The following is a 21,315-nucleotide window of genomic DNA, read 5'->3' as shown; positions in this document are numbered from 1 at the left end:
GACCTCTGAGCTGCGGGTGGGAGTGGACACGGGGGCCCACTGCCGGGCCCTGCCCCTTACGAGCTGTGCCTTTGGGCAAACTCCTTAGCTCTCTCTGTGCCTGTTTCCTTACCTGTCAAATGGGTGGACGATACTACATCACAGGCTGCGTGGAAGGGAGAGAGGCTGATTCAGGTGGGCCACTTAGAAGCCACTTAGATCACACTACAGGCCCTACTGGGATCACCGGCAAGGCTGTGACCTGCCAGTTTCCTTCCGGAACATTCTGTAGAGCTTGTCAGTTGAGCCAGGTGCTGCACCCACCAGGGCTCACATTTGAGAAATGAGGGGTTGCCTCGAGGATCCCGGACACAACCATCTTCCACGAGCTGAGGTGGATGCCCAGCCCCACAGTGCCCGCCCATGGGCATCCCCGAGTGTCCCCGAGCCAGGGCGGCAGCCACCCTCCTACCTCGTGGAAGTCGGCATCCTGTGTGGCTGCCAGGTCGAAGCCCTGCTGCCAGCTCTCGTGCTGAAGGACGCGGCCCAGCAGCTGGTAGGCCGTGCGCACGTCATTGCCAAAGAGCGTGCCCGTGTGCTGTGTAGCGTTGCGCAGCGCCCTCACGAGCCGCAGGGCCCCAGCACCATCCACCTGCGTCTCGTTGCGGCTCAGCTTCTCATTCTGCAACAGGGAGGTGGTCGCAATGTGTGCAAACCCACTTTGGTTGCTTTCGGTTCCTGCGGTTACTCAGCAACTCACTACTGTCCGGTGCAAGTTTCCTTGTCAGAAAGGAACTTAAAAAAATCCAAAAGCCTGGCTGGGCATGGTGGCTCATGCCTGTAATCCCAGCACTTTGGGAGGCCGAGGCAGGTAGATCATTTGAGGTCAGGAGTTCGAGACCAGCCTGGCCAACATGGTGAAAACCTGTCTCTACTCTCTATTTTAAAAATACTCTATGTCGCACTTTGGGAGGCCGAGACGGGCGCATCACGAGGTCAGGAGATCAAGACCATCCTGGCTAACACGGTGAAACCCCGTCTCTACAAAAATACAAAAAAACTAGCCGGGCATAGTGGCAGGCGCCTGTAGTCCCAGCTACTTGGAAGGCTGAGGCAGGAGAATGGTGTGAACCCGGGAGGCGGAGCTTGCAGTGAGCCACGATCACGCCACCGCACTCCAGCCTGGCCAACTGAGCAAGACTCCGTCTCAAAAAAGAAAAAAAAAATACTCTATGTCTCTATTTCAAAAGTAAAAAATTTAGCAGGGTGTGGTGGTGGGCACCTGTAAGTCCCAACTACTAGGGAGGCTGAGGCAGGAGAATAGCTTGAATCGGGGAAGCAGAGGTTGCAGTGAGCTGAGACCGTGACACTGCCCTCTAGCTTGGGAGATAGAGTGAGACTTCATCTTCAAAAAAAAAAAAAACAAAAAAAAACCCAGAAGCCCAAAAAATGAGCACCGCTGACAGTTAGGACATGGAAAACATGGAAACAAGGGTCTGGTGGGCCAAAGAGGGCTCAGAGAAAGACAGCAAGCTGGAGGCAGGGGAACAAACGCTATGAAATAGGGCAGGATCAGGGGGCAAATGGAGTCAAATGCAGGGACCCTGCATTTTCAGAACGAAAGACACAGAGCTGGGTCCTCTGGGGGACAGAAGTGCACGTGGGGGGTGACTGGCTCAGGTGCCAATGCCCCCAAGTCCACAGGAACCACTGGATCCAGGCTGTGGGCCCGTGGGGCTGTCCCTGCAGCATCACAGCTGCCCCGACACTCCCCAGCCCAGGAGCCTCGGCCCACACAAACCCTTGCATGCACACATGAACACACACGTGCCCCGGCTGAGCATGCACACATGAACACACACGTGCCCCGGCTGAACACGCATCCTCGAGGCGCCCCTACCATGGCCCTGAGGTCCACGAAGGAGATGGTGGTGCAGTTAAAGAGCTCTGGAGGCAGCCAGCCCTTCTCCCCGCTGCAGTGTCGGACCGCATTTCCTAGGGAAGCAGAGCAGGTGTGCAAAGCCTGAAACTCAAATTGTTGATCAATGCTTGTGTATTTCAATCCCCAGTCCGAATGTACTGAAACCCAGAACACTGCGTGGCGGTGAGAACCCCAGGGGGGCTGGAAGGCCAACACCAGCGCCCCTCTTTCATGTCAGGGCCACGCCGAAGCTGCTCTGACACTGACAACCAGACGTTTCGGGTGCCCAGCCAACAGGAGCCAGAGCTTCCGAGCAAGTCCGCAAGGAAAGAAATCAGCAACACCATCTGCTGGGCGGCCATGATCCCATGTGCCAGGAATCTGTTTCGGCCAGGCCTTTCTTTGCCTCACTGCACTCCCCAGACGCCCCTCACAGTGGGGACAAAGTCACTGTCCCCATTTCACAGAGGAAACCCAATGCTACAAACAGTGAAGCCATTTGTCCAGGTGCCGCAGCTTGAGTGACGCAGCTGGGACTGGCTGGGCCTGACTGGCGGGCGTCCCCACATGCACTATGCTGTTCATGTTTCTGTTACGTCCTCTGCCTGCTTTGTGTATTTACGGGTAGGGAAAAGGTGATCTGATTTCTCCCCGGCACTTTGCCTGCTGATGTTTCTTCAGCACGAAACATTCCGTGAGTCCCCACGTCTCGACCGGCTCTCCCACAAGGACGCGTGCCTCAGTTCCCTACCCGTGGATGCCACAGGCCCCGGGGACTCACCGACGGATCCCTTGGGGCACGGCACCGCAGCCGGCTGCCCGAACTTGGTCTGTGGCCACCAGATACCGGCCTCAAATGCTTTGGGACAGCCGTTGTAGATCACTGGGGTAGAGAGGAGAGAAGGCTGCTCAGCGGGGCATGCCGTGCCCAGCACCACAAACAGACACCACTGTCTGCGTGTGCTTCCCTGCAGGAGGCCCTGCTCCCACCAAGAACTGAACCCTAGCATCTCCCCTGCCCCCATCCATGTCAGAGCTGGAGAGGGGGTGACCAGGCTCTGACCCATACCCCCTCATGTAGAACCAGGTTTCTAGAAGGTCAAGAGAAAGCAGAACACAAGGGAGCCCAGGGTTCCCCCAAACAGCCGGCATGCATGCACACACGTGCACACCAGGGCAGCAGCCTGTCCCTGCGCTGTAACCTGAAGGGTGTCAAGGGGCAACACTGACCTTCACAGCCGAATGTGGTGACCTCGGCAAACGGGTTGTCACAGCGGTTGCACTGGCGGCCGATGACGCCGGGCTTGCAGGCACACTGACCGGTGGCCATGTCGCAAGTGCGGCTGTGGGAGCCATGAGGGAAGCAGTCGCAGGGCAGACAGGTATCCTGGGCTGGGGGCTTATAGTAATTCTCCTGCAAAAGCCAGAGGCAGGGCCTGTGACTTCAGATGCCCAGGAAAGGCCCTACCTTGCAGCGCATTTTCCAAGCAACGTCCAGACTCCCGCGTGGGTGCGTGTGTCGGCCGCCAGCCATCTCACCCCTCATGGCTACCTTCTGCCCACATCCCACACCCAACAGGGGCTGCCTCCCAGGGCCCCACAAGGCCGGACCCAGGAGAGCAGTTCTTTCGGGAAGCATGCCCTCCCTCATGTCTTAGCAAATCTCAGCAGCGAGCACCTTTGCATTTGTCCTAAAAAGAATCAGAGATCCAAATGGCTTACACGTGGGGATAGCCCTTGGGCATGTTTTTAAAGTTGTTTGGAAAAATTAGAAGCCACCTGAATGTCCACCATTGGGTGGGTCAGGGTGACAATCAAGAGCTTGTACTTTGGATTCAGAAAGTCCTGGGTTCATGCTTGACCCTTGCCATTTACCGGCTACACTGCCTGGGCCGGCCGGTCACTGGGCCTCCCCAGGCCCAAGTAGCAAACCCCCAACCCCGCCCCAGAAAATGGGGCAGGCTGTGACTTGGGGAGACTCATGAGCAACGTTCAAACTTGTGTGACAGGCGGGGACTCCAACTGAGTGTAAAATGGCGGTAAGCGGCAAGCCCAGAAGAGATGCTAAAACACTAACAATCACAGCTGGGAGGCGACATGGGGTGACTGCGATCTTTATGGTTTTTTATTACATTTTGTATAACTTTGTTTTTCTATTTTTTTGAGATAGGGTCTCACTCTGTTGCCCAGGCTGGAATGCAGTGGTACAATCACAGCTCACTGCAGCCTCAACCTCCAGGGCTCAAGTGATCCTCCCACCTCAGCCTCCCGAGTAGCTGGGATCACAGGCATGCACGAGCACGCTCAGCTAATATTTTTATTTTTTGTAGAAGTGGGAGTCTCACTATGTTGCCCAGGGTGGTCTTGAATTCCTGGGCTCAAGTAATCCCTCCTGCCTCGGCCTCCGGAGTAGCTGCGATTACAAGCATGAGCCACCACACCCTGCCTATAACTTTGAATGAGAAAAAAATCATAGGCAAGTTTTCGCCAATTCACTTCCAACGTCCCCTGTGCTCTGCCACCCACTGTGCCACCACCACCATCTGGTGACATGTGTGGACCAACCTGGACCCAGGAGAGCTGTTTAATTTGAGCCTTTTAGGACACAAGTCCCACTTGCTGTTGGAACCACTGCAGGCACTCAGGACACTACTGACATCACGGGATGGCATCCAAGGGTACCCTGATGCCAGCTTCCCTCCTAGGGCCGGCCACATCTGCAGGAAGCTCATGTCCCTCGCCCAGGCTCCTGTTACCCTCAGACCTAACATCTGGGTTTCAAGTTACTATGAGTGCTATGGCTGTGGTGTACACGAAGATCCTGAAGGAGGTGACGTATCCTGAGGGGGTGGGGAGGGGTCCCTAGAGTCTGCACTGAGAACACATGTGCACATCTGGAGACATGAGATGTGAGCTCCGTGCTGCACGCAGGTTAGGACGGACAGCCCTGGACACGGGTGGGGCATAACACACTTAGTGACGCTTTCTATTTTAAAACTGCTGTTGTCATGTGATGTCAGCTTGGTAAAGACCAGGAAAATGACCAGGCACGGTGGCTCACACCTGTAATCCCAGCACTTTGGAAGGCTGAGGCGGGTGGATCACCTGAGGTCAAGAGTTCAAGACCAGCCTGGCCAACATGGTGAAATCCTGTCTCTGCTAAAAATACAAAAATTAGCTGGGCGTGGTGGCGGGCGCCTATAATCCCAGCTACTCAGGAGGCTGAGGCAGAAGAATCGCTGGAACCTGGGAGGCAGAGGCTGCAGTGAGCCAAGATTGTACCACTGCACTCCAGTCTGGGCGACACAGCGAGACTCCATCTTAAAAAAAAAAAGACTAGGAAAATGGCCAACCAGGAGGGCTGGGGTGGTGCCAGAGATGAGCCAGCCCTCAGAAAAGGCTGGGCTGCCCATAGCCATGGGCAGTGGGCTGGGAGCAGGCAGGGATTCCTGTTCCACGGGCGGGGGCTGGCAGGGCTGAACCCGTAGTTTACATGTGGAAAACAGCCATGGAGTAGTCACAGAGCACAGGGGAACAGCAAGGAAACCAAAAACCACATCTGTACACAAATGTGGGAGTGGGCACAGCTGTGTGTGTGCAGGTGTGAGTATGTACAGGCAGGGTGTGTGTAGGGATGTGTGTATGTAGGGGGTGTGTACAGGCAGGGTGTGTAGGCGTGTGTGTATGTAGGGGCATCTGTGCATGTGTGTTAGCACACACAGCCATCTCCCTGGGGCTCAGGGCCTGGGGTGGGCGTGCAGGGACCATGGGGGCTGGGCCTCACCTTGCATTGGCACTGGCCGTTGGTCTTATTACAATCAGGATCAAAGCCTTTGCTGACAGCACAGTGGCAGGGTCCACAGACAGGGTTCCCCCACCAGCCTCTGGGGCACGGAAGGTCGAGTCTGTGGGGAAAATAAGAGGGCAGCTGGAAGGTTTATGCAACTGTGCCTTCTGGAACAAGAAGAGGCCCGCTGGCAGCGTGGAGATGGCTGCCCAGGAGGCCTGGCTGGGTCCAGCTCTGGGAGCTTCGCTTTCACATTATGTGGCCTCAGTCTCCCCTCTACTGGCTCCCAACCTCACCCCCCACCCACAGATCCGCCATGCCCAAAGCGACTGGGACGGCATCTGCGTCCACTGTGTGCCCCACGTCCACATGACGCCTGGCTCACTAGGGCTTAATGACAGTGAACCCTACTGCAAGAGCTGGCCTTTCACGACACAGCCCCACACAGGCAGACCGAACTCAGCTGCCTGGCACAACTTCTCAAAGTGCACTTGGGGTGAGTGCCAGCATGAGATGCCCGCGGGAAGCTCCTGAACAGGGAGTGTGGCAGCTTTTGTTGTCCCCCAGGTTCCCTGGCCACCAGCCCCACAGATGCTCAGGGCAGCCGTGCCCTGGTGTAGCGTGCCCCTTAGGTCAGCAGCACACGTCCATGCACGTAGAAGCCAGTCCTGCCTCCCTGAGCCTCCCCCAGCAGAGAGCAACAGACACTGAAGATGAGCAACACTGCAGGGACAAAGCCAGGCCTCCGAGGTGCCGGCCGCTGCTGTGCATGAGTCGTCCTACCTGTTCCTGACAGGGGCTGCACCTGCGCAGTCACCTGGAGGCCCACCTGCTTGCAACGGCCCCGCCCGAGTGTCCTGCGGGCTCCTGCATTCCCCATCCTGGCTAACCGAGTTCCCTCTACCCAGCTGCCAGCTCTAGCATTCACTCACTTGATGAGCAAGTATTAAGGACTGTGTACAAATCAGCGTCACAAAGACAACCGGCCAGATATAAGAGTCTGGTGTTTATGGATGTATGTGTGCAGTGTGGGGGCCCCAGAGCCTTCACCCCCTGCAGCCCTGGTGACCGCGGCACTGGGCATGGAGACACTGGATCAGCCTCTTAGCAACCCCGCCCTGCTCCAAGCTGTGCTCCATGCGGCAGCTGGGGGTTCCTTAAGACCACACCCGGTTCTGCCACTTTAGTGCTGGGCCCCCAGGGCCTCCACACAGCCAAGCTCTGTTCCTGGCTTGTGGGCCCACCCCCGTCCCCACCCAGGCCTCTCTAGACCAGCCTCATCCCCTTACCCCTCTCCAGCTTGGCTCTGTTGCTTTCGTTCCCAGAAAGCCCTCTGGCTTCAGCCTCACTGGCTCCCACCTCCCTCTCCACTCCCAGGGCACCTCCTCTAAGCTCTCCCTTGCATTCGATCTTGCTGGTATCCAAGAATGACGTAGTGCCATCTTCTCGTGAGGTCACCAGCTCCAGGGCACAGGCTGCTTCCCACTCATGGGGTCACAGCCGGGATCACAGCACCTGCTCTAGGCTCAGGTGGACAAAGAACAGAGCGTAGCAGGTGTCCCCACACCTGAGGGCCACCAGCAGCTGAGGACAATGAGCCATGGGGGCATCACCTCCACGGCGGCCTAGAATCTTGGTTTATGAAGAACCAAGCAGCTCCACCTTGGACAAAGTGATGCTTGTAATGACTACACACTGTGCCCAGCGATCCCTATGCAAAGGGCACTCTGGGAGCCCAAAGAGCATGCTGCTGCCTGTCCTAACCACACCAGGATCTCCACATTCATCAGACACGACCTCAACCCCACCGACTTGAGAGAGAAAGCATTCTCTATAAATCGCACACGTCTCGCTGCATCTCATGGGGTCTGTTCGCTCTGGGCACAGCGAGGACTCCGGGTGAGTCATACTGCACGTTTCTGGCGTGGACACATGATCCAATGGGGTTAGTTTGAGATGTCCAAAGCGATTCTCATTGCCCAGCCGTGGTGGCTCACACCCATAATCCCAGTACTTTAGGAGGCTGAGACAGGTGGATCTCTTGAGGTCAGGAGTTCGAGACTAGCCTGACCAATATGGTGAAATCCCATCTCTACTAAAAATACAAAATTATTAGCTGGGCATGGTAGCAGGCACCTGTAGGACCAGCTACTTGGGAGGCTGAGGCAGGAGAATCGCTTGAGCCCAGGAGGCGGAGGTTGCAGGGAGCCAAGATCACACCATTGCCTTCCAGCCTGGATGACAGAGTAAGACTCTGTCTCAAAAAAAAAAAAAAAAAATCATTTAATTCATGCCAATTTTGAAAAAAAAAAAATATGTCCCTGTTATCCAGAATTACACATATCTTCGGGTCAAAATAAGAAAGAGAAGACACTGACTTAAGAGGGAACACAGCCATGTGGACTCTGAAGGCACAGGGAGGTCCCGGGGCTGCTCTTACTTGTTCTCGCAGTACGGCCCGTAGTGGCTGGGCCCACACTCGCACACGTAGCCCTGCGGGGAGCCGGGGGAGCGTACGCAGGCCCCCATGTTCTCGCAAGGGTTCAGGTGACAGGCATCCACACAGTTTATTCCAAGGTACCCTGCAAGGACAGAGCCAGCATTACCTCCACCCAGAATCCATGAGACCTTCCACGTTAAAATATCTGGAGCAACCTGTCTCCCCGAGATCTGACTTTCTCTGGTACTCGGCAGAGGGAAGAGACAGGCTGCCACAGAGTCCCCAAAAACACAGCGTTAGGCGGGTTAGACTCGGTGAATACAGAGAGGAAGGCCTTCCTGGCGTGAGAGCCTTGGAACACGGGGCCCAGGCCGCCCCAGGACACATGGGGAATGGCCACCAGCAGATGACTTCAGCACCTCAAATCTCAGAGGCCACCCTGAAAGGAGGATTTCCTTAACGTGTACTTTTCACTCATTCATTCATTCATTCATTCATTCATTCATTCATTCAGACACAGTCTTGCTCTGTTGCCCAGGCCGAAGTGCAGTGGCATGATCTCAGCTCACTGCAACCTTTGCCTAACAGGCTCAAGTGATCCTCCCACCTCAGTCTCCCACGTAGCTGGGACCACAGGTGCATGCCACCATGCCGGGCGAACTTTTTTTTTTTTTGGGTAGAGATGGGGTTTCACCATGTTGCCTGACTGGTCCTGAACTCCTGGCCTCAAGTGACCCACCCACCCTGGCCCCCCAATGTGCTGGGATTACAGGTGTGATCCACTGTGCCCAGCCTTACTTTTCATCATTTCTTTGCTGATCACCCCACGTGCTGAGGAGAGCACCTGGGGCACTCTGTGCCTCGAGTAAGGAAGAGGCTCAGAGTCTCTCTCTAGATGGGGCCTACTTGTTATAAAGCTCAGCGCTCCACAGAACCACAGGGACTCGGCTGGGGACACCAACGTCCAAACTGAGCCCCCCTCCTGTGTTTCAGTCATGAGAGGCCTCCCTGTCACTGAAGGGCCCCAGGAGGGCGGTCCCACCTTTGTCACAGATGCAGCTGTAGTCCTCCCAGGTGTCATGGCAGCGGCTGTGGGGGGGACAGGGGCTCGAGGTACAGGGGTCCTCCACATCACAGCCGTCCTTCACCCTGACCTTGAGCGCATTGTTCATGTTCAGGGTGACGACGTTGGTGGGCGTCCCCCCCATCCTCACTCCCTGCATTAAGGAAAGGGCATTGGGGCTGCAGGAGCCCGGAAAGGTAAGTAGGGGTTAAGGGAACCCTGAGACCTCTCTGGTCCCTCGCGAGGCATTCATTTGTGACGCCTCATTTATCTGCAGAGCTGTGGTGGGCAGGGCTGCTCCTCTCGCCCCATGGCCTGGTGGCCGGAGTGCAGTGGAGGGCTGGGTGAGGAGCTCAGAGGGCACGCCGGCCCGATCTCCTGGGGTGCACGGTGGGAGTGTGAGGAGTGGACATCCCTGCCGAGGGGGCTGAGAGCCGAGGGGGCTGAGAGCCGAGGGGGCTGAGAGCCAAGGGGGCTGAGAGCTGAGCAACTCTGAGAGCAGCTCCCTCGGCTGTAGCTGGAACCCCAGGCTCCAGGGGACAGGCATGGGGCCTACTTGGGTGACGTCTGTGGTTGAACTGGGTGGGGGCGGCAGCAAGGGGCTCAATTCAGGACGCTTCACAAAGGCAGGGGGCAGGTGGCTGGCATGGCAGTGGGGAGCTGTGGGGGCCAGGGACGGCCAGGATGCCAAGGGGAACCGCGGGGAAGGATGGGTCTAAAGAGGAAACAGGAGCTGTTAAAGTGGGGATGTCTATCAGACAAATTCTTCACTCACTGAAAGCTAACAGGGTGACCAACGGCACCAACGGTGGTGCTGGCAGCCTCGGAGCCGCCTGTGAGGGACAGGCCCCCCCCACTCCACCGCCACCGCCCCCACCTACCTGCATGCAGCCTCGGAATCCACGGCGCACGGAGACCTTGTCCTCAGAGGCGCCCCCGACCACCACGCTCCTGATTGTCAGCCCGGGAAGCATGCCCCCGATATCCGCCCTGTTCTGTGTGGAGAGAGGGGCGGAGCTCTGGGGGCAGAGTCCACCATCCTAGAAACGTCTTCCAGCCTGAAGAATGTGCTGGAAGCCTAAACAGTCGCTTCAACAAGCTCCCCAGAGCCTGAGGACATCTGGGCCTCCAAAGAGAGAGCTGGGCCCAGCTGGACAGCGTGCCTGGCTGTGATGATCAGGGCGAGGGGACCAGGCCAGAGGATGGGTGTCCATGTCCCAGTCTAGCCGAAGCGGCCAGTGGGGTCAATGTGGGCAACTGTCCCGCCTCTGTCAAGGGCACAACGCTAAACCAGCCCTGCTGTGACAGAGTTTGGCGAATCAGGAAGACGGCAGCGAACGGAAATTCGTTCACCCATTAACACTGTGGGAACCCAAGAGGGTCTTGGCTGAGATCCAGTCCCAGAAAAGCAGGTGCCTGGAACACACCTATTTACTCCCAGGTCTGTGTTGTAAGATGAGCCTTGGCTCCAAGAGCTCTTGGAAATCCCAGGTAGCCCCTTAAGTGTGTGGGCATTTCACAGACAACATCTTGAGTTACCCGCCTGCTAACTGTGGAAAGCCAGTTTGATTCAGTAAGTATTCTGAACACTGTCTGGGATGACGCCATCTGCCTGCTAGGACAGGCGTGGCTCCCTGGTGTCTCACAGGCCTGTCCAGGGCCTGGGTCTCATTGCTTTCCCAGTTTTGCTTCCCATCCATGCTCTGAGGGCACGGGCCCTGGCACTGCTACTTCAGTACCCTAAAGACACGGTGCTGAGCCTGAAGGCGCAAGTTGCTCAAGATGGCTTTGCTAAAAGAAACCACTGCTGAAGGCACCGACAGCACCATGCTGAGAAATGCAGCTGGAGGAAGTCAGCTGCTGACTGCCGGGGGTGGGGCATCTGGGTAAAGGAGGTGAGGAAGATGCCAGTGACCTCGGTACAGGGCAGAACAGAAGCCCACTTGCGGGGGCCCAGAAAGTGCCTCCCCAAATCCACAAGGTCTCTGGCGGGTCCTGGCACATCAAGGGGTCATTCTGTTTTTCCCTGGGCCAGAGGGTCCATCCCCAGAGGAGGTGCAGGTACCAGCTCACCTGGTCCATCCCATAATCCAAAGTCATGGTGACCAGGTGCTTCATCTCACTGTCCTCCTTAACATTCTTCAGCTCGATGAGCAGGTGGTGCCACTCCCCGTCGGTCACCCGCAACCTGGACAGCATCACGGACTCCACATCGGAGGGGCCATGGGACACCTCAAACTGGAGGTAGTTGTTCAGGATCTGGAGCAGGGAGAGCCACACCAACTGATTGGTACAATGACAATGAAAGAGACAACGCTTTGCAGTCACTTAAACAAGGAAGCTGTGAAGGGGGACTGATGCTGTAGTACCAGATACAAGATGGGTTTAAAAATTAGGCAAAGTTGGCCGGGTGCGGTGGCTCAGGCCTGTAATCTCAGCACTCTGGGAGGCTGAGGCGGGTGGATCACCTGAAGTCAAAAGTTTGTGACCAGCTTGGCCAACATGGTGAAACCCCATCTTTACTAAAAATACAGAAATTAGCTAGGTGTGGTGGCGGGTGCCTGTAATCCTAGCTACTCAGAGGCTGAGGCAGGAGAACTGCTTGAATCCAGGAGGTGGAGGTTGCAGTGAGCTGAGATTGTGTCATTGCACTCCAGCCTGGGTGACAGAATGAGACTTGGTATCAAGAAAAAAAAAAAAGGCAAAGTTGGCTGTCTGTGGTGGCTCAGGCCTTTAATCCCAGCACTTTGGGAGACCACAGCAGGCGAATCACCTGAGATGAGGAGTTCAAGACCAGCCTAGCCAACATGGTGACACCCTGTCTCTACTAAAAATACTAAAATTAGCCAGGCATGCTGGCGGGCACCTGTAAGCCCAGCTACTCGGGAGGCTAAGGCAGCAGAATCGCTTGAACCTGGGAGGTAGAGGTTGCAGTGAGCTGAGATTGCACCACTGCACTCCAGCCTGGGAGACAAGAGCGAGACTCTGTCTCAAAATAATAATAATAATTAGACAAAGTTGGCTGGGTGTGGTGGCTCACACCTGTAATTTCAGCACTTTGGGAAGCCAAGGCGGGTGGATTGCTTGAGGCCAGGAGGTCAAAGAGAGCCTGGCAAATATGGCAAAACCTCGTGTCTACTAAAAATTCAAAAATTAGCCGGGCATGGTGGTGTGTTCCTGTAATCCCAGTTACTTGGGAGGCTGAGGTGGGAGGATCACTCAAGCCCAGGAGGTGGAGGTTGCAGTGAGCCAAGATAGCAACTACTGTACACTTCACTTTGGGTGACAGAGCGAGACCTTGTCTCAAAAAAAAAAAAAAAAGTAGGCAAAGTTGTTCTTTGTTGCTGCTGCCAAAACACTCATCAGAACTGCTTGTCTTATTCTATGGGAAAAAGCATCAATCGCTTCATGGAGGTCAAGTAAGCGAAGGGCCAAGACCAAGCCCCATTAGGCTTTTAAGTATTGGGAACCAGCTCGATTCAGGTAACTATTGGGCTCCTATTTTTGGATGCAAACATACTTTATAAGACAAGATTTAATCCTCTGTGTTTAATTACATGCATGAAAAAAACAAAAATCAGCATTGCGAATGGCCTAAGATGCTCATATTGTAAAATAAGGTAGGCCAAGGACAGTGTCAAAATCTTAGTTCTCCTAAGAAAGGACTTGGCGGCCGGGCGCGGTGGCTCACGCCTGTAATCCCAGGACTTTGGGAGGCCGAGACGGGCGGATCATGAGGTCAGGAGATCGAGACCATCCTGGCTAACATGGTGAAACCCCATCTCTACTAAAAATACAAAAAACTAGCCAGGCGTAGTGGCGGGCACCTGTAGTCCCAGCTACTTGGGAGGCTGAGGCAGGAGAATGGCGAGAACCCGGGAGGCGGAGCTTGCAGTGAGCCGAGATTGCACCACCGCACTCCAGCCTGGGCGACTGAGCAAGACTCCATCTCAAAAAAAAAAAAAGAAAGGACTTGGCAATTTGGACCAACTCTCCTCTTGAAATCACCTACGAACATGAGACAAAATATTAAAGAATGTCTGTTTGAAGGCACTGAAGTGGCTCCCGGCAAAACAGAGTTTCAGGCTCATGACCAAGGAAAAGACAGAATCTGCACAACAGCGTGGTGTGTTTCCCTGCAAGGCTGGCAGCTGGTTCTGGAAGACACAGTGGAGGCTAAGCGTGCAGTCAGGTCACGGCTGCCAGGTACCTGAAACCCTTGCCCTCCTTGGCACTCTTCAGCCTGGTCAGCAGGTGATGCCGTGCCTCATCAGTCACCTGTGACCTAGAGTCTCAGGATGCCTCAAAGCTTTCTAGGTTCATGGGGCTGGAGGATTAAAAACTGGGGTTCACAGACTGCCAGGGGTTGTTCCTTGGCTTCTGGTTGGAACCCTGAGGGGTTTACACTAACAATAAAAAACGAAAAAGATCCACCCTTGCAGGACTGGAAGCCCAGCTTTGAACCATCTCAGTCTGTGACTGCATTAAAGTCTGTGACTTTGGGAGGCCGAGGCAGGTGGATCACCTGAGGTCAGGAGTTCGAGACTAGCCTGACCAACAAGGTGAAATCCCATCTCTACTGAAAATACAAAAAATTAGCTGGGTGTGGTGGCGGGCGCCTGTAGTTCCAGCTACCTGGGAGGCTGAGACAGAATTGCTTGAACCCGGGAGGCGGGGGTTGCAGTGAGCAGAGATCACGCCACTGCACTCCATCCTGGGTGACGGAGCCAGACTGTGCCTCAAAAAAAAAAAAAAAAAGTCTGTGACTGCATTCAAGTGCTCTGGGAGGGCAAGTGCTCCCAGTGGTTGCCAGAAGCAAACATGGAAGATAATGACATCCCCATTCTAGTTTCTCTTTTTCTTTGTGTGTTTTGTTTTTTGTTTTTGTTTGTTTTGAGACAGAGTTCCATTCTTGTTGCCCAGGCTGGAGTGCAATGGCACAATCTCAGCTCACTGTAAACTCTACCTCCCAGGTTCAAGTGAATCTCCTGCCTCAGCCTCCCGAGTAGCTGGGATTACAGGCACCCACTACCACACCCAGCTAATTTGTTTATATTTTTAGTAGAGATGGGGTTTCTCCATGTTGGTCAGGTTGGTCTCAAACTCCTGACCCCAGGTGATCTGCCTCCTTGGCCTCCCAAAGTGTTGGGATTACAGGCATGAGCAACTGCACCTGGCCCCCACTCTAGTTTCACATGCTCTCTAGTTTTAAATAAAATGTCTAGCACTCAATAAAAAGCAGCCAAGTATATGAGGATATAAGGTAATACGCTTGAAAACCAAGAGAAGCAAGGAAGAGTGGCAACAGATCACAAAATCATCAGACACAGACTCAAAAATAACACTGGGAACCACGAAACTTTCAAGCAAACAGACTCAGTGAGACCATTAGACTTACTTCTGGGTGTAGGTGTTACAGAGATAAGGGTCAAATGGCCATGTTTAAATACATGTAAGAAGAATCAGAAAACAAGGTTGTAACTAAGATGCTCATACTTAAAGATAACTGAAAAAAAAATAGCCTAGATTTTAGAAAAACAACTATTAGCACACTGCTTATATTCTACCTGAAATATAAGGATACAGAAAATGTTGACAGTAAAAGGATAGAAGAAAATACATCATATAAATACCAACCAAAAGAAAAATGGTATAGCTATGTTAATATGAGCCAAAGTAGATTTAAGGCAGAAATCCTTACTACAGAAGGAAGAGGAATTTCATTATGATAACCGAGTCAATTTGATTTGAAGATAAATCAACTCTAAATTTGTAGGCACCTAAGAACCTGGCCTCAAAATCTATATAGTAAAAATCAAGATTACTAAGAGAAGTAATAGACAAATCTACAGTCAAGGTAGGAGACCTGTAACTAACTTCTCTCAATAAGTGAGAAGACAAAGACAAAAAAAAAATTAAAACCAATAATGATAAAGAATATTTGAATACCACAGTCAACAAACTTTACCTACTTGATATATACAGAATATTATGGATAACAACTGCAGAGCATATAGTGGTATGTATACAAAACTGGCTAGAGGCCGGGCACGGTGGCTCCAGACTCTAATCCCAACACTTTGGGAGGCTGAGGCGGACAGATCACCTGAGGTCAGGAGATCGAGACCAGCATGGCCTACATGGTGAAACCCCGTCTCTACTAAAAATACAAAAATTATCTGGATGTGGTGGCAGGCATCTATAATTCCAGCTATTCAGGAGGTTGAGGCAGGAGAATCACTTGAACCTGGGAGGTGGAGGCTGCAGTGAGCTGAGATTGCACCATTGCACTCTAGCCTGGTGACAGAATGAAACTCCGCCTCGAAAAGGAAAAAAAAAAAAACGACTAGATCTGGGCTGTAAACCACATTTCGAAGTTCTGAAACCACATGGTATAAGTTCTTTGACCTGCAATTACGCTAAAAACAATACCAAAATGATTTACTAGAAAATGCTACATGAGGCTGGGCACGGTGGCTCATGCCTGAAGTACCAGCACTTTGGCAGATCGAGGCAGGTAGATCACCTGAGGTCAGGAGTTGGAGACCAGCCTGGCCAATATGGTGAAAACCTGTCTCTACTAAAAATAAAAAAATTAGCCGGGCGTGGTGATGGGGCTAATGGGGCACACACCTGTAATCCCAGCTACTCGGGAGGCCGAGGTAGGAGAATCACTTGAAACTGGGAGGCAGAGGTTGCAGTGAGCAAAGATCACACTACTGCACTCCAGCCTGAGAGACAGAGCGAGACTCCAACTCAAAAGAAAAAAGAAAATGCTACATGCTTGCTAACCTAGAAATCTACTTCTAAATATCACATCAGTCTAAGATAAATTCATGAGAGAAAACAGGATACAGGTTTTAACCAGTTGTAAAGGTTATGTAACTAAAACTGTATTTCAATTTTTGGTCTCTACCGATAGTTTGGGGGTTTTTTGTTTGGGGGAGGACACAAAAAAAAACATTAGTCGCACACCTGGCTACTTTTTGTATTTTTAGTATAAACGAGGTTTCTCCATGATGGCCAAGCTGGTCTTGAACTCCCGACCTCAGGTGATCCACCTGCCTTGGCCTCCCAAAGTAGTGGGATTACATCCAAGAGCCACTGTACCTGGTCTGATAGTTATTTTAAGAAGATAACTTTTCACCTTTTTCTATTTTTTTTTTTTTTTTTTTGAGACAGAGTTTCGCTCTCATCGCCCAGGCTGGAGTGCCGTGGCTCAATCGTGGCTCAATCTTGGCTCACTGCAACCTCTGCCTCCCGGGTTCAAGTGATTCTCCTGCTTCAGCCTCCCAAGTAGCTGGGACTACAGGTATGCACCACCACGCCCAGCTAATTTTTGTATTTTTAGTACAGACAGGGTTTCCCCATGTTGGCCGGGCTGGTCTCGAACTCCTGACCTCAGGTGATCCACCCGCCTCGGCCTCCCAAAGTGCTGGGATTACAGGCGTGAGCCACCACGTCTGGCGTCCATTTTGTTTTCTTTTGTTCTACAGAAGTTAGCTTATTAATTTCCTTTGCCATTCTCTTGCATTGTTCTTGCTTTAAAAACTCCAAAGTGAGCAGACCAGCGATAAAAGTGGCGTTATGTCTACAAACAAAAGTGATATCCACAGAATGAACCTGTTTCACGGGTGATAACTGCCTCCTCTCTTAGGCGTGTCCCCAGCTCTCGGTCCGAGAGGCATTCAGCAATTACAAGGTTAACCCACCTGACAAGGTGGGTGGATTCTGGGTGCCCGAGAGCAATTATCCAAATTGCTTGGGCTGTGGGATGACAATGGAGTCTTACTTGTCCCACACCACAGTGGCAGGGGAGCAGGGCACATCCTTGGAGGAACACCCAAACCGCTGCTTTACAGACTCACAGGCCCACAGGAGGCCTGCAAGCTGATGGTGGCAAGGAGAAATCCTCCAGAACCTTCGGTAACACGCGGCTGACCGGCCTCTGGGAGCTGCCCTGTGGGCCTTCTAGGTGCCCACTGGGGTCTGTAACATCCTTCCAGCCACCCAGACTTCCATAGGGAGGGCTGGCTGTAGTCCCTGGCAAAACTCCTGATTTTTGGATGAGCTCTCCACGATGTAATTACGCAAACAGCACAGAGTCTGTGGCTTCCAGTGCCGTTCCTACTGAAAGCGCATGTTTTTCCGACAGAGACCCCACTGCCAAATGACAACTTGCAAGCTCCAATTCATCACCTGCATCCAAACAGCCAATTTAATTTGTTCTGACAGTGAACCCACCACATAGAAAATACCATCCCCGGGCAGCACTGCGCTTGCCAAGTTTTGGCCTGAAGGAAGCTTCTGGGGCTGCCTGGGAGACTCATGAAATGACAAGTTTAACAAGAGCCCACAGGCCAGCTATAATCATCCCTGGTGCAGGCCGCACCTTCCAGGCAATCCGAGCGGTCTGTGCTGGAAAATGCTCCCGAGCTGTGACCAGGAGGAACAGGAGGCTCCCTGTCCAGACCTGAGCCCCTGCCCCAGCCCCAACCTGTCTCCTGAGCCCTCACTGATCTGCCGAGGGACTGACCTCCACCAGCCTGCCGGGAGCACTCTCGGTCCTGCCTCCACCACCCTCCAACCAGGCACTTACGGCAGCGAGGGCATGTGCCAGGCAGCCCCTCTGTCTCCCCACCAACCCTCATGCCAATCTTGGCTATACAGAACCGTTTCTAGATGGGCTGCCCATAGGGGTGACAGAGAGGGGCCTGTGGCCGTCCCAGGAACCTGGGCAGTAAAAGAACCATGGGGTCCAGAGTGAAGAGCCTCTACGCCTCAGTTTCCCCTGTGTGGAACGAGAGCTTGGAGCAGGCACTCCATAAAATCCATCTCACCTCTCACCATCTGACCCCAGCCCAGCCTCCCCTGATGGGGGATGGCGTCCAGGACACACTGGGCAGCATAAGAAGGCCCAGAGTCCAGAGGAGGAAAGGCAACAAGGCATGGCTCCGCACGGCACACAGCTGACAGCAGAGGACACGCAGCTGGCGCAGACCCCACTTTGGGAGGCACTTCCTGACCGCAGGAGCCTGGGGGGGGGTCATCCTGGGAGGACAGGGTGAGTGTTCCCATGTCGCCAACCCCAAGGCAGGAGAGGAGGCTAACCCAAGGGCAGAGTCTCTGTGCGCTGAAGGGAGGGCAGGAGGGCGCCCCAGGCTCACTCTGGTCAGAGATAATGAACAACCAGAAGGAAGTCAGTGCTGCTCTGAGACCGTGTGCACCCAGGTCTCATCACATGCAGGCACATGCATACATATATAGCCATATGCACTGAGACATGCACAAATGTACATGCATAGAGAGACGCACATATAGATGCGCACACATGCACATACACTGACACGCACACACACACTTGCACAGAGATACGCGCACACACACATGTATACAAACTTGGAAAAAAAGCCTAGGAGTCACGCCTGTAATCTCAGCACTTTAGGAGGCTGAGGTGGGTGGATCACCTGAGGTCAGGAGTTCGAGACCAGCCTGAGCAACATGGCAAAACCCCATCTCTACTAAAAACACAACAAATTTAGCCGGGTGTGGTGGTAAGCTCCTGTAATCCCAGCTACTGTGGAGGCTGAGGCAGGAGAATCGCTTGAACCTGGGAGGCAGAAGTTGCAGTGAGCCGACGTTGCACCACTGCACTCCAGCCTGTGCAACAAGAGCAAAACTCCATCTCAAAAACAAAAAACAAAAAACCTAGGAAGAAGGAAAGAATAACCCAGTTACGAATCTGTCAAATCAAGACAGAGTGCCCTGCTCAGGCCCGACTCCCACGGGCCACTCCCGTGCCAGGGTATGAGAATTAGGTCTAAGGAGAGACATAAAGGGAGCTTTTTAGGAGGCAGAATTGCCCAGTGAGTTTTCAGAGCTAGACCCTGATCAGAAAGGGTCACAGCAGCTGGAGAGCGCCCGTGCCCCGCCATCACTACAGACGGGAATGACCTTGAGATGCACAGGCAGAAGGGCGAGAGGGCAAGCCGAGGGCCAGGCGCCCTCCTGGAGAGGGTCCCCGGGGCTGCCTCACACGATAGAGTCTCCAGGGTGTGGCAGAAGGGCAGCGCAATGAGAGAAGACAGGGCTCATAACTGTTTCCCAAACAAAATGTCTACGGAGCATGGAAGATGTGAGCGGAAACTGTGTAGCGCAGGAAACCGGAGGAAAGAGTGCATTCCAATCACCTTCTAAAAGCTGTTCAGAATTTTTATCTAACAAATAAACTTCTGTTTCAAACAAACAAAACAGTAAAGACCAACAAGACAGAGAAAACATGCAGACAGCGACTACGCCGGGCTTTAGGCATCTCCGGGCTGAGCCAAGCTCCGGGAGACGGTGGACGTGCATTGGTGCCAACCACCTCCTGGCCGCAGCTCTTTTTTTTCTTTTTGAGATGGAGTCTCAGTCTTGTCGCCCAGGCTGGAGTGCAGTGGCACGTTCTCTGGTCACTACAACCTCCGCCTCCCAGATTCAAGCGATTCCCCTGCCTCAGCCTCCCGGGTAGTTTTCAGTTAGACCCTGATCAAAAAGCACCCACCAGCACGCCTGGCTAATTTTTTTGTAGTTTTAGTAGAGACGGGGTTTCACCATGTTGGCCAGGCTGGTCTTGAACTCCTGACCTCAGGTGATCCTCCTGCTTCGGCCTCCCAAAGTGTTGGGATTACAGGCATGAGCCACCACCCCGGCCTGCACCTGGCTGCCACTTTAACTGGTGAGGCCCATTGTTTCCGCCTGAAGGTTCGGCACCTCCCTCAGCTCTGCAGTGCCCACGCTCCAGCCAAACCCTCAGGCTAGAGGGAGACCAGAGTTGCCACGCACCTCATCTGAGCTCTGCTGGGCCCTGAGGTTGGTCCAGTCCCATGCTCACTCACTCCATCTCCGCCTCCCGGAGGAAAGAAAGAGCTCATACTCCCCCTCCTCCTCTTCAGAGAACCCCAGGGGTGGGCGCCAGAGGAAGGGCGAGCAGCAAGTGCCCCAGTGTGCACCAGGAAGCCCAGCGCCTGGGTCCCTCCCTCGGGCACCCACCTAGCAGATGCCTCGTGGCACGGGGCCCCAGTCACCTGGAGGCGAAAGCTGGTGGGCCCGCCGCTGGTGGCCTCCATCAGAACGCTGTCCTCCTTCCGGGTCCGGAACATGAGCCCCAGGTACCAGGGCACAGAGATGATGACGTTCAGGTCGCTCCAGGACACGACACTCTCACCGCTGAAGAGCTGGGGGTGGGGCATGGCTGCGGACACAGGCCCGGGGACCTCAGGTGTCTCCTGAAATCACGCGGCCGCAGACTCTTGGCTGCATGGGTGGGGGATGGGCCTGCAGGATGGGCCTGGACCTTTTTCACTTTAACACGAAGGCTGGTCTGAGCCTCCCCTCTATGATGCATCCAGCCCTCGCAGTCAGCCACGTGGGCTCCACAGAAGCCAACCCTGGGACATAAACCTCCCTCCTGGGAAGCATGAAGACCTACAGACTCCCAGCCGCAGATGGGCGCGGCAAGGGGCTCTCAGGCTTGACAGGAGGCAGATGGGGGCGGGTTCAGGATCCCTGGGGTCAGTGGCTGGGGGTGCTAGGGTTGGGCCCTGCTGGCCCAGCCTACCTGTCCCACCCCACACCTGAGGGACTGGGGACGGGGTCTCTGCAGGGGACAGTCTCTTGGAGAGGGCAGTGAGTCCACAGTAAACGCAGCATACGCTGCCAGTGGCTGCCGGAGCCGGACGTGAAACCCCCTCACAGTGGTCCCGGGCACATCAAGGAGCAATGCTTCCCAGGCCGCCACGACCAGGGGGATGGACGATGCCAGCCACTCACCTTGCTCGCAGTTCTTCCCGCCAAATCGGAGTGGACACTCACACAGATACATGTTCCACCTGTTGACACAGGTGCCCCCGTTCTGACAGCGCCTCCCGTCGCAGAAGTTCCTCCGAGCGGCACAGCCTGGCAACACAGAGCGTGCGGCAGGGCCTGACTCGAGGAACCGCCAGGGGTCCCCGGTGCCAGACGTGGTGTGGGAAACCACGATGGAATGGACAGAAGTCAGACTAGGTCTGAACATCCCTGGCAATGGCAGGAACATGGGAACTGAGAAGGTGCTGAACGCACTGACCACGTTTGGAGACGCGAGG

General features: G+C 54.2%; 2 protein-coding genes across 3 annotated transcripts in view; both read right to left on the bottom strand.

Moving 5' to 3' along the window:
- The window catches only part of CDPF1 (cysteine rich DPF motif domain containing 1), a 376,436-nt gene that overhangs the window by 153,912 nt on the left and 201,209 nt on the right, over positions 1-21,315 (bottom strand). The gene's annotated exons all lie outside the window — the stretch shown is intronic.
- The window catches only part of CELSR1 (cadherin EGF LAG seven-pass G-type receptor 1), a 189,504-nt gene that overhangs the window by 29,273 nt on the left and 138,916 nt on the right, over positions 1-21,315 (bottom strand). For both annotated transcript variants that reach the window (XM_050805795.1, XM_050805794.1), the window contains exons 8-18: positions 21,002-21,127; positions 20,257-20,423; positions 11,264-11,449; positions 10,072-10,185; positions 9,170-9,344; positions 8,128-8,269; positions 5,685-5,805; positions 3,131-3,314; positions 2,682-2,783; positions 1,880-1,974; positions 452-661 (exon numbers count right to left, since the gene is read on the bottom strand). In XM_050805795.1, coding sequence (XP_050661752.1) covers positions 452-661; positions 1,880-1,974; positions 2,682-2,783; positions 3,131-3,314; positions 5,685-5,805; positions 8,128-8,269; positions 9,170-9,344; positions 10,072-10,185; positions 11,264-11,449; positions 20,257-20,423; positions 21,002-21,127 — 1,622 coding nt within the window. The remainder of the gene's footprint in view (positions 1-451; positions 662-1,879; positions 1,975-2,681; positions 2,784-3,130; positions 3,315-5,684; positions 5,806-8,127; positions 8,270-9,169; positions 9,345-10,071; positions 10,186-11,263; positions 11,450-20,256; positions 20,424-21,001; positions 21,128-21,315) is intronic.

Source organism: Macaca thibetana, chromosome 10, assembly GCF_024542745.1.
Source record: "Macaca thibetana thibetana isolate TM-01 chromosome 10, ASM2454274v1, whole genome shotgun sequence".
Taxonomy (NCBI): Eukaryota; Metazoa; Chordata; class Mammalia; order Primates; family Cercopithecidae; genus Macaca; species Macaca thibetana.
This window is presented reverse-complemented; position numbering and strand designations above follow the sequence as displayed.